We start from the raw sequence: 13,702 nt of genomic DNA on the forward strand, positions 1-13,702 counted from the left end.
CGTAAACTGGGCTAATCAAGCCTTTGATAGTTTATTACCCATTGATGAATATGTAGTGTAACATAATCAAAGTGAAGTTTTGAAATGTCCTCCAAGTGCGTGTGTGTGTGTGTGTCCGGTCCAATATTGACTCTTTGCTGTGTCTGGAAAAGGCAACGCACCATGTGTTGACTCTCCACTCACTCACCACTTTAAGCTGCACCTCAGGGGACAATCTGATCTGCTCAACAGGAAGTTCTCAGTTGGCAGACAGCTGTGTGTGTAAAAAGTACATCAGTGAAATCTAATAGTATACAGGAACCATCAGAGGACATTTGTGCTGCGTGTGTCTGACTGGTGAATACGGTAAAACATGGATTGGATTAACTAGTCCTCAACTAAATGAAACTAAAAATGATATTACTTTGTAGTGTTGACTGGTGTTTTAGTGGCATTTAAATCTTCCTTCATATATATATATATATATATATATATATATATATATATATATATATATATATATATATATATATATATATCATTCCTTTTTGAAGAGCTGTTTGGAAGGGAGGGGAGCTGAATGACACACAAATTGCGATTCCACACCACTTGGGTAGGAAATTATATTTTTCATGTCCTCATTTCTCCATTTGCTCTACTGAAGCCCTGACATTTTGAAATGTCCTTCGGGGAGAGCAAGGTGGATTGTTTTGGAGTGAAAGTAGAATTTTCCATATCATTAGCCTGTCTACATCTGACATGAACAGCAGTTGCCACAAGAACACAGAAGTATGATTTATACGTCACACTTAAATCTGTTTGGAAGTGACATTCCACTGAATCGTCATGTAGGTTTATTTTATTTATTGCTTTGTGTATTAACATTGTGGAGGCAGTCAAAGATGAGAGGAAATGCATTGATTCCATTATTTGGAGACATCTATGTAAATCCTACAATCATACAATATTTATTTTGTCTTCTGATATACCTTTTTAAAAACATGGAAAACTCCTCATGTAACTGCTCAAAAAAATGTGCTGCCTTAAATTGTGATGTCAAGCTGAAGAGTGGTTAACAAGCACATCCACGCAGTGCAAAGGTCATGATTTCGCTTCAGGCTATGACCTTCTCCGGGCACACTGTTTCCCTCCCACACTCCCCAAAAATGCAAGGAAGGTATGGTGGTCACTCGAAATTATAGTGAGGTGTGAGTGCGAATGGTTGTTTTTTCTGGTGGCAACCAGCTCAGGGTGTAGCCCACCTGCTGCAGATATACTGCTAAGAAAGGCTCCAAGTTAATGGATGGATTTCTATTACCATCTAGTGGCTCTGTAAGGAGAGGGCATCGTCTTCCTCTGCAAGGAGTTCAATTGTTTTGTCTTGAAAAGGGCGAAACAGTGGTTGGCACATCTGCCTCACAATTCCGAGGTCACAGGTTCAATTATAGCTACTTTGAATGGCCCTTAGGTGTGGTTCTGAGTGTTAATGGTTGTACGTCTCTGTGTGGCCTGCGATTGGCTGTCAACCAGTCTACGGTGTCTCCTGCCTACTGCCCGAAGACGGCAGGGATAGGCACTAGCAAGCGGCCAGAGAAAATGGATAGACGGATGTCTTTAAAAAAATCAATCAAACACAAGTCAGCTATAGATTCAGGTTTAGGTAGTTTTAATGAAGCACAGCAATTTTGCTCCCCAGTTGCCCATGCGAAGGAAATATGCAAAGCTAGGCAATTCATCGGTACTGACAGACTGTCTGTTGATCCGTCGGTGATGAGCCAAGGACTGATGGACCATGAAACAAATGTAAAATGGCCACCTCTGAAAATATGCCCAAAAATCTACAAGGCACACTTTAGAACCACAGTTTCCATTTAGAGCCTCAGGAGAGATGTTTGGTTTGGGTTTTGAGAATAAGTAAGCTGCAAAAGCACTTGTGATGAGTACTCCTGCGTAAGAGAGTACCATAATGGTAATTAACATCAAGTAATTAACAATAGTTATCCGATTTTATGCGCACCTTTGTCCTCTGACTCACAACACAGTGATATATGTACTGGTATACTGTTGGCCAGAGAGAAACTCCATCTTTCCAGTTGATACTCACACTCACAAGATGTCATCTGCAGGTTAACAGGTGACGATCCTTCTCATGTATGTAGCTGATTATGAATACTTGATAATCGTAATAATAATAATAATAATAATAATAAAATTCTGCTATTTTCTGTTGATAGCCTTCAAGTAATTTAGATGAAATTTGGGGGCAATGCAACCTTTGTTCCTCAGTCAAAATTTACACTAATGCAGCAGTAAAGTTAAGTTTACTGTAAATGTTAGAATGAAAATCGCTTTTTGGGCTTAAATATAAAACAAATGATAAAAAATCATTTTCTATTCATTTTATCATCGATTCTGTTTTCTTGCCCCGCAGTACAGAAGCACCTATTCTTACTCTGCTGCGTGAACTAGTTCAAGGACCATTGTAGTCATTTATTGAAGAAAAGTGCATCATAAAGCAGTGCGCTAAATGGCTGCAATGGAGCCCATTTGAGCTCCTCCAGGCAGTACCGCATACATACAGTACAGCATAATGTACTGTACAATATCCTTTGGTATGAATTGTGCATTGGACAGTCACTCACAGAGCACAGGCCCCTTGACACTTGATGTGATACTGGCGGAGGTAGTTCCTGAGCTGAGGGGGTAGCGGAAGGTTCTCAATACCTTGGTAGGTGGTGCAGCTGCTGATCACAGCCCTGCACAGGTGCTGCAGGGAGAAAGGAAATGTTCTGGGGAGGGGCTGGGAAAGGAGGGGCTCAAAGAAAAGACAGGTGGCCGGGTCACTGTAGTGTCTCAGCAGCCCTGTCACACTGGCATCCCGATACATGCACGGGTCACGCACGTCAAAGCTGAAGCGCTTGCCGTTCTGCTCGATGCGGGCGTGCAGGGAACGGCTGTAACGACGAAAGCTGACAGAGAAAAGGAATTCATCCTGGGCAGAGTCTCGGAGAAGGAAGGTGCCTTCTGGCTGGCCCTCCAGGAGTTCCTCTGCCTCGAAGCGATTCAGCACCCCCCAGTAGCAGGAGCTGTTGTTTATCTGCAGGAGGTCGGGGACCAGTATATGGTCCTCTGTTTGTTCGTGAGGACAAATCGTGTCCCAGTCGTCTTGAGTGATGCTTCCAGGCCCAGGTGAACAGCAGATTTCCTCCCAGGAGAGGGGTGTCGGCGGTGGGGAGTTGCATGAAGATAGCTTGTTGGGTGTGACGTTATCCTCCAGGTCCATGCGGGCATTTGGGTGGGCGGCATGATTTTTGAAAAGGTGCCAACTTCGAGCGAGTTCACTTGTAGGGGAGAAAGGGCACTTGTCTTGCATGAGCTCTGAGACGTGAATCTTGCGTTTGGACCAGAATAACACAGAGAAGGGACGTGAGGCTCCTGCTAGATGGTGGTGATGATGATGATGGTGGGGATTATGTGAGCGCAAGGGTAAACACTGTCCCACAGCGTCCTGGAACTTCTGCCGAAGAGAGCGCCTGGACAGGGCTTTCCGGCACACGGCATCAATGTCTTCCCCAAGACTGCTGCAGCTACACTTTCTCTCTCTGCGCCTCCTGGGACAGGATGTGGACCGTACCCCGAGTTCCTCGGGCCCGTCCGTCTCGAATCCTCCGGGACTGGAACCCTTGCGAGAGTTCCTTGAGCGTTTCTTTCCTCGCCAAACATAACTGTCGGCACTCCAGCTGCGAATGCCACATTTGGGACGAGTGTCAGAGGCCCGAGGCTTTTTCTCAGACATGGCTGCTCTCGCTACACTTGCCGTGATAGTCTGTAGGTGAAAAAAAAACACATCTGAGCAATAACAACAATACTGTAGATACAAATGTGAAACAGATATTTTAGGGATAAATTTGTTTGTTGAAATTGTTTGTAAAACCTTACTAAACTTTTTTTTAACCACTATTGTTTGTTCTAAAGTATTAATATATATGACATTGAATGAGTCAATACATTTTTTAAAAATGTAATAGTTTTGAATTTTGTCAAAATGCACTTTATGTTTACAGTTGCTAGCTAACGAGGTGATGAAGTCAGCAATGCTAAAGCGGCATTTTATTTGATAATGCTGTTTTTATCTAAACAATTGGAAATCCACCCGGTTTGTTATAAGGAGGCGTGCACATTGCAATTTTTATTTTCTAAACTTCAGTATAGCTCAAAAGTACCAAATATACAGTACTTTTTGTCAAATTGAATGTGTTGATGAAAAAAATGCCACTTCTTAATTCCTTGAATTTAATTCATGCAAATAAATTTTAAATGTATTTAATTTTTGTTGTTGTTTTGTTTCCGCAAATATTTGCAAGGGGGGCCCTTGGAAAATCATTTTCTTCAAAGGGTCCCTGAGTTCAAAACGTTTGAGAACCCCTGCGTTAGGGCACCTTGGACTGGTTGCCAGCCAAACACAAGGGGCTTAATTAGCACAACAAAGTTTGCACAATATTTCCACAGCAATTAAAACAAAAGATTTGTACTGTTAATTCGGTAATAAAAAGCTTATATATTTGTACTAAACTACAATTAGCGACTGCCGTGTGACCACTTTAGGTTCGGATCCTAAATCAAGGAATGTCCCGACTCGGGATGTAGGAATTAACCAATCCAGTACCAACCGGCACAAATTTGGCAATACATAACCACGTCACTCAAATTTAAAGCGTTTAAACAGTTAACATTTGAACAACAACAATTCTTTTGAATATTCATGTTCGCCTTTGTCTGGAGATCAAATCCAGTAGAAAATACTGCCCAAAACTCCGTTACATTGATGTAACACTGTACTTGCTTCAACTTTTTTTTTTCTTTGGGTGGGTTTAAAAGCTTCATAAAAACTCCGGTGCTGTCTTTCGGTATCTCCGATCAGAACAGGAGCAGCACTTAAAGCTTTGTTTTTAATGATCAAAATGAACTCGAAAGATGAACATACCTTCCAAAAATGTCACGAGCACAGCCGTTCATCCATGTTGGTTGTCTACACGTTAAAGGACTTGTGTGACCGGCTTGCAACCTCTCGGCGTCTGACAGATGGCAGATTGTTCCACGTCCTATAACATCTCTGTCAAATCCCACAGGGGGCAGCAGTTTCCTCCTATCCTTTGTCATCACTGTCTGAAGTGAAGAGGTGGTGTAGTGTCAATACGGAAGAGAAATGGGTGGGGTTTTGAAAGGTGATCTCAAGTTGACAGTAGTTGCAGTATGTCTTTATGTTTTCCACTTGGTAATTGCCAATTATACACAAAATATAATCTATTTTGAAGAAACTAGAACATAAAACATGTTTTCAGTTATTTCACATGAAGCCCATAACGTCACATGTGTCCATTTATCTGCAACGTACAGTATATGTGTGCGTTTTCTTTATTTATATGACCATAATTTAATATCTAATGTTTTTTTTTGTTTTGTTTTTTATTTTCGTGACCATGTACATTGCGGGTTCTCCCCGAAGGCTTCAAAACTATAAATGCGTGTGTTTGATTAGTGTTGGCTAATTAAAACACAAAACAAAACAAAAAACGGCGTCCTCGTCTTTAATGTCATTTCACAAATGCTTTATATAAATGCATATAACATGTATGCTGTAGGTCCTGGCTACTTAATTATGATTGCATTGAATGCGCCTTGAACAACTACCATTAGACTGTCTGCAGGAGATTCCAAACTACTAGTTAATAATCAGATTTACCAGCAGCTTGTTTGGGCTTATTACCTGCATAGGAGTTCAATCAATTATTTAGTTCAATAGAGGAAACAACAAAGCATCTAAAAGGCTTCACTTATTGATTGAATGATTTTTGCATTTCTCACTTAAAAACCTCCAGCAAATGCCATGTCATATGCTGATATATATATATATATATATATATATATATATATATATATATATATATATATATATATATATATATATATATATATATATATATATATATATATATATATATATATATATATATATATGTGTGTGCGTGTGTGTGCGTGTGTGTGTGTGTGTGTGTGTGATGTAGTTGTGTATCTGTGTGTGTCTGTGTGTATGTGTTGCTTTTGTGAGTGTTTTTAGATGAAAGACTCATCAATAAATCTTTATCAAGTCTGATATGGCTGATCATGTAATGACACTCCACTTCCTCTTAACTGAATTTTTAATGCTCTTTGCATTATAACAGATTGATGACAATGTGCATGTTCTTGCAGTCCCCTTAATCGATTCCACACAAAATGTATGAGACCTCCAGGAACTAGAATAACATCTGGCCAGTTAATACATAGATGTAATGTCAAGTCTACTCATTACTTACTTTCATTGTTCATATATTTGGAGAAAGCCATATTTTGTGCTCCCATGGATTTCAACCAGTGACATACTGAGCATTGATCCGTGCACTAGAGTCGGGTATATAAATATGAAACCATTGTTTTTTTGTTTTTTTTTAAACATTTTAAAAATGCTTTGGTCAAAAACATACATTTACATCAAATATGTCATAAACGCAGGCGTCAGGCACGGTGTCAGACTGTTTTGCATGTCAGCCTCATAGTTCAGAGGTCTCAGGTTTGATTACAGATCTGGCCTTACTCTGTGGAATTTGCATGTTATCTCCATGCCCACCCAGTTTTTTCTCAGAGTTTCCTCCCACAATCCCCAAAACATGCATGGTAGGTGTATTAGATTCTCCAAATTGCCCTTTGGTGTGATAATGAGTTTGTCTCTGTTGGCAACCAATTCAAGGTGTCTCCTGGCCGAAGACAGTTGGGATAGGCATCAGCATGCTACCGACCCTAGTGAGGATAAGCAGCTGTGGAAAATGGATGAATTTATATTATGAAAGCCACGATTATATAGTATCAACACTAGGGTGACTAGACATCAGGATTTAAGTGGGACAGTTCATATTTTGAGTCTTGCGTCTGAAGTCCTGACACGTTTCCCCAGCACTATTGTTTTGTCCTGTAGGCAGCATTTTATTTTATAATGCTGTTTTTGACTAAATAATTGGAAATTGACCTGGTTTATTTTAAAGAGGCATGCAATTTGCAATTTTTATTTTCTAAACTTCAGTATAGCTGAAAAACAACACATTTATTTGTTGTCAAATTTAATGTGTCGGTGAATGAAAAGGCCACTTATTACATTTTTAAATTTAATAAAGCTAATAAATGTTTGTTTTGTTTTGTTATTTGCAATGGAGGTCCTTGTAAAATTGGCTTTCTGAAAAGGGTTCCTCATTTCAAAAGGTTTGAGAACGACTGATTTAAGGAAATGTCAGTAATTGTGTTTCCTGACGGCAGATTCATCACAAGGCACGTGGAAATTGTTAAACTCCATTACTGCTATGCTCATCAATAAATATGTGAAACAAAGCTCATTTACAACTCTGCCTGTCTGCAATAAATTGAGGACAGAGTAAAAAAATTAAAAAGGATGAAAATAAGAGTCAAGTGCTGGACTTGAACACGTGATGTGGATGATCAAATATGCTAACTCTGATATATTAATCAGAAAATCATCGACATTGGATTGAAAATCAAATTAAATAATGTAATTTGAACATTTTTAAATTTGATTCATTTTTGCTTTTTACATGCAGAGGAAGGGATAGCGATGCTCCTCTCTAAATTCAACCTTGAATGCAAACCCACAAACAGCACAGTCAAGAGACAAATGAACATAGAGTGTTCCCCTCACAATGGGATGCCCAAAGGGCAAAGTGCAAAGTTTCATCCAGGAAGAACCTTCAGCAGTTGGCGAACTCCAGACGGCCCATCAATCTGCTCTAGCCAGGGCTCGTATTAATCCACATTACAGAGGCATCGATCCCATGAGCAGCATGGACGACAGGAGCTTTCATGAATAAATGATGCAACTCCGACTGAATGGAGACTACTCTGCCTAGATTTTTACATGAATGCTATTACAGATTATGTTGATATTGATATTGATGCAGTTGGGGGAGTGAAAGTACAGAATGCATTATGGCAGCTTGTTTTCATTTAGTATCTAAAGAAAAATGTTTTTGGGAGCTCAACTCCTGTTTGGTTCAGCATTTAAAGTACATTTGTCCAGTATTCATTACTATAGAAAGAAATGAGGAAAGAAGGACCCTCTCATGACTGTATAGTGTTTGCAAAATGAAAGAAATACATGGAGGACTTAGTGAGGATCAGACCACGAACTCCTTTGTCGTGATTACAAGAAGGTTCTGGGGTCAAACATGACTCGGGTCTTAGGTTCGACTGTGAGTGTGAATGCCTTCTTGTCTTCAGTCCAGTTTGTACCCCACTAGGGTTGGCAATCTTGGACTGTCTCATCATTATTAGGAACATTATAAGTCACAACTGTAACACATTATTTAGTACAGGATAGACAGTATTTTCATTCATTTGCATGTATGTGAGTAATATGTGTTTGTGAATTACAGTACCATATTTCCCCAAACATAAGACACATTTTTTCCCCCAAAACAAAGGCCAAAAGTATGGGTGCGTCCAATAAATGGTATAAATTTGACTTTTTTTTCTACACCATTCCAGGAAGATTGATCTGTCAGCCACATAAGCTGAGTTTTGATGCACAGATGTGCATTTTTATATCGGCCGTAGTCTTAATTTCAATAATTACCGAAGCGAAACGAGCTGGAGGGCGGAGGATGAGAATTATTCCGTTTTCCTGTAGTGTTTACATTGTTGCCAAAATGTTGGTGCATCTTATACACGGTAACATAAAAAAATACCAGAATTTGACCCCAAAATTAAGTCTGTCTTTTACGCAGGTGCTTCTTATAGTTTGGGAATTACGGTAATTTGGAGTTTGCACACATTTTTTTTTTTTTTTTTGTAATTTAGTTTGTTTTGTGGACATGCCGAAATTTTGCTTTGTGTTGAGTAGTATTTGGTTTCTGTTCTTGTATGAATATTGGTTCCTGGTTAGCGCATTTAATTCCCGTGTGTGATACTTAAAAGTGCATTAAAATGAGGATACTCGCCTGTTATGAGAGTGAGAGGAAGAATAAAGACATGAATGAAAGCTGTTCCTGTCGTTGTTGATCTATTTAGTTGTCAGGAGGCAGAATTATTTATCACAGCTTCAATGTGATTAGGCCCCACAATAGGGAAAAGCAATAGAGAAAAGCTTATTTCATTAATTAATTAATTAATACTTATAAAATCACCACATCTGTGAGGGTCAAACTCCATTAGCACCGGAGTGAAACGTCGCCATGTTTTTGTTTACATTTAACATTTTTCTTTGATAAAGAATGTGCTTGTTGGGCGGACATTAGGACCATGGCTGTCACTCAACAGACAAGTCGGTGGTGGGTGGGTTCAATGAAACTTACTGGTGTAATGACTGACTTTTTGACTTTGACAATGTTGATATTGTACATTTCTTTTTACATTTAATAATAATAATAATAATAATAATAATAATAATAATAATAATAATAATAATAATAATAATAATAATAATAATAATAATAATAACAACCAGGAACAACAATCATATTTGTTCAAACAAGAATCATTTATTTAAAAAAGTAATGGCATACAAAGATTTAAGAAGCGTACTTTTCATGCCACGCGTGCATTTTTTTTTAAATGAAAAAGAAATCTTCTGGCCTGGTACTATGCATGTGTTCTTGTGTGCACGTGTGTATCTGCTGAGAAGCTGACTTATAATGTGAGTTGCAGAGATAGTAAATTGAATCAGTGTGGAGTCTGGCTCCATGGGTCTCATTTGTTTCCATTGATTTTTATCCGACGACTCCTCTGACAAAACAGCAATGCTAGAGCTTTCACTGAAAAGCAACGGGTTACATTACATGCACCAAGAAATATTCCACCCTTATTCATCAGTGCAGAAACCTGAGATGTGCGTCATTAACTTGGAAAAATGTTTTAATTTTTTTTTCGTAGCATTTTCTCAATACAACTATCTTCATGTTGTTAGTAAAGCACCGGGGCACAATATCCTTTATCGTTTGTTTGTTTTTGGGTTACTTCCTCTGGTAATTGATAATGCCATGGCTTTTGGCTGGTTTTCAATTTAATCATATATTTTTTCAAGGGCCAAATGTGATTGCTTGTCCAAATTGGATTGCTTCATTGCTAATTCATGCCACATCTCAACGTTTCCATTGCTTGACATTTGAGCTGGTGAACAAAGTACTCATATTAAGGTCAAGCATAAAGTGACAGTGGTCTGAAATAAAACGAGTCTGCTTGTAGTGGACATCCTGACAATCAAACAAAAACAACACTAACAAACAGACAATGTAGTTTATAGAATCTGACTCACATAAAGTGATAGTGGTATGAAATTAAATGAGTCTGCTTGTAGTGGACATCCTGATAATCAAACAAAAAAAAAAACAACAACAAACAGACGATGTAGTTTATAGAATCTGACTCACATAATCTTATCAGTTGATATAAAATACCCAGCTAGTGAGACATTTCCAGGAAAATACATAGCAAGCTGTAATTTGGCTTCGAGACAGCTTTGATGACCAAGACACATGAAAGGTGCCTGTCATGACAAGAATAGAAATTCAGAATTAAAATAATAATAATAATGATAACACTAACAATATTAACTCCCGGAAGCCGCAATGAACGAGATCTTGATCAGAACATTCAAGGGTGACAGCAGTGGGCATGGACAACACCGTATTTCTACAATATCTTGATGCCCTGCTTAGCCCAACAAACTGTGTAGCCTAAAGCTACACATGGTACTACTTCCCAAATGTTTCCTTTCAGAACCCTATCACATCACATTACATAATTGGCCCTGCATATTCAATATAATTGTTATGATAATGGTCTAGTTTTAAAAAGAAATCAAAGTAAAATTATAGTTGCATAAAACGATTTGGAAAGCTTTCCTGTCATGGTCGCCTTGATTTTGACACCTACAGTATATCTTAGTGCAGAGTTCTCCAGATTTTTTGTGTCAGCGACGCGTTTTTGAAAATCAAATTTTCCAGGGATCCCCATTGCAAATGCTTGTGGAAACAAACCCAAAAAAATAAAGCCAAACATACATGTCTTTTTTATTCAGCAACATATTCAATTTGACAACAAGTGCAAATGTTACATTTCAGCCAAACCAAAGTTTACAAAATAAAACTTGTAAATTGCATGTTTACTTATAAAAAACGGATAATTTTCCCTCAAAGAGGTTGCTGCCAAATACTTACTGACTAAATATCAAGCTACAGTATTTGATGATGACGTGGATTACGTGGGTCTATTTGACAAATTTCATAATTATTACATTTCAAAAGTGTATTAAACTGGTTGAATTGATTGCTTTATTGAAGAGTCATGAATACATTCACAATTTAATTAAAAAAAAATCAATCAAATTGAACACAAATACTGTATCAGTATTTTTATTAATAACCCAAATTATTTCACGGGCCGACTGCATTAAGGCCACAAACCCTAGAGGTCCGCCAACGCCACTTTGAAAACCACTGTCTTAGTGGATCAATTTTCTGAAACTCAAAAGAATAACAATGAATGTCTGTTTAAGGAGACAATTTCAAATTACTGTTAGCTGACATTTCATGTGATATACCCAAGAAAACATTTTGCATCTTCCTTTTACAACTTTGGTAGCATTTACAGTATTTATTTTTTATAAAGTATACAAATTTGCACAACACCAGAATTTATCTGTGTTAATTTTTACATTTTGTCTAGATGTGGATGGATGTACTGCAATGTTTGAAGAGCTGGGTAAGATATACTGTATGAAGAGTGGGATAATGATCCACCAAGGACATGTGAGCTGCAGTATTGACTTCTCTGGTATTTATTTATGTCTCCATCTTTTCTGCTGCCCGTAAGTATCCAGAGAAGTCTTTCCCCTCTGTCACATTAAAGACTGTAACCCAAGCCAAGACTGGTCACTCAAATGGACAGCCATATACTCTATACTCCCTTAGATATAGAGGATACTTCAGTTCCTGATAAGTCGAGATCTAGTGTTATGTTTCTATCTATATGGATGCAAGTATGTACTGTATGTACATATTCTGTATCTCAGTGGCGGTCCGTGCATTTCATACAGGCCTTCAGTGATGTCCTACTTAGTCTGAGTCGAATAAATACCCTTCCTAATACCATCATTTATGACACCAGGGCTGGAGAAAACACACATATGCATTACTGGCTGTTGCATCACCTTAATCGTGACACATGATACGTGATATCCATTAATTGAATATGAACAAAATAAAATTACAAAAACATATCAAAAGTAAAATAATAAATAAAATGCTTGCATTCACCAAAATGGCTGTCCCCCAAAACACTTATTTCAACGCAAAATCCATTCTTCTTTGTTGCCTCAGGAAGACTTCAATGACTTGGTTGGCATTTTCCTCTCCTTCAGCCACTGTGGCTTAAAAAAGGGAGTATATATATTTGATTTTTCTGCCTGAGGTAGATCGGTGTAGGCTAGACCGTTAATGCAGATCAACAAAGCTACACTGCATGCTTGGTTGATCTGCATAGCACTGCCTCCCATCAATCCACCCAGTCACAGGGCGCTTAAATGTCACATTTAACGTTAAGCCTTCTAGCTGGTCTTACTGTCGCCAACTCCTGATCTGACTATCTATTAACTGCAAGTGCCCGTACAGTTCACTTACAGTGCCCGCACTGTTGATTCTGAAGGTCTATAGCAGATTTCATACAGCCTGACTAAAATTAAAACTGATTAAAACTCTTGATAGATAGACAGACAGACAGACAGACAGACAGACAGACAGACAGATAGATAGATAGATAGATAGATAGATAGATAGATAGATAGATAGATAGATAGATAGATAGATAGATAGATAGATAGACAGCTGAAATTAAATCAACTTTTATTATAGTTATGATAATGATGTCAGGTTATGTTAGGCAAGTAGAGAAGGCTGAACCCGAGGGCCCCCAATTTTTTTTTTTTTTACCATAGTGTAAAACAGTTGTATGTACACAAACAGGCAGGACCGAAAGTCCTGTTACATGTACACAGTTTTCTTTTTGACACTTGTGCTGGCTCACCAGGATCAGGACCAAACACATGACAAATTTCAGATGCTGCATCATGGTGGACCACCACAACTCCAGCCAGCTTCATTAGACAACATAAAAATGAGTACACTCAAGTCAATCAGTTCATTCATGAACATTGCTGTGACCGACCCTCTCACGGTTCTTTTAAGTACCATTTGATGAATCAATACAGTTCAGCCTCCACTTTTACAATGCTGCTAACCTCAAGCTTTATTTATCAACTCTTTCATCGTTTTTATTTTTATGAATGTTTAATATTATGGGTCGCATACCAAGTATTCATGATGTTAAGGTGATTTCAATTGTGCCATGCAGGAAAGAGTTAATCCCTTATTGCCGAACAATTCCCGACAGCCTTTCAGTCTCCCAGTACAGTAATTTATTGGTCTGATCACATCCTGTGTGTTTCCTGACCTCTAATGCATGCAGAAATACTGGAGAGGGGGTGAGGAGGTTGGGGTGTCTGTTGATTTTGTATTTCTCTAGCCTAGCAGTGTAAACATTTGTGAAGCTCGCCCAAAAAATCAATAGCGGAGAGGAGAAATTCCAGTAACTGCGTGTGTGTACTGTGTGTGCACTCAATAGGTTT

General features: G+C 38.4%; 1 protein-coding gene across 1 annotated transcript; it reads right to left on the reverse strand.

Annotated features, from left to right (window-relative positions):
• Positions 1-1,628: 1,628 nt before the first annotated feature.
• On the reverse strand, positions 1,629-5,052 carry socs4 (suppressor of cytokine signaling 4). Its single transcript, XM_088413524.1, has 2 exons — positions 4,964-5,052; positions 1,629-3,805 (listed from the first exon to the last, which is right to left on the reverse strand). The coding sequence occupies exon 2, from the start codon at positions 3,773-3,775 to the stop codon at positions 2,618-2,620; it is 1,158 nt and encodes a 385-aa protein (XP_088269650.1). The 5' UTR covers positions 3,776-3,805; positions 4,964-5,052; the 3' UTR covers positions 1,629-2,617.
• Positions 5,053-13,702: the final 8,650 nt, after the last annotated feature.

Source organism: Hippichthys cyanospilos, chromosome 4 (genome assembly GCF_059441005.1).
Source record: "Hippichthys cyanospilos isolate Australia breed blue-spotted pipefish chromosome 4, RoL_Hcya_1.0, whole genome shotgun sequence".
Taxonomy (NCBI): domain Eukaryota; kingdom Metazoa; phylum Chordata; class Actinopteri; order Syngnathiformes; family Syngnathidae; genus Hippichthys; species Hippichthys cyanospilos.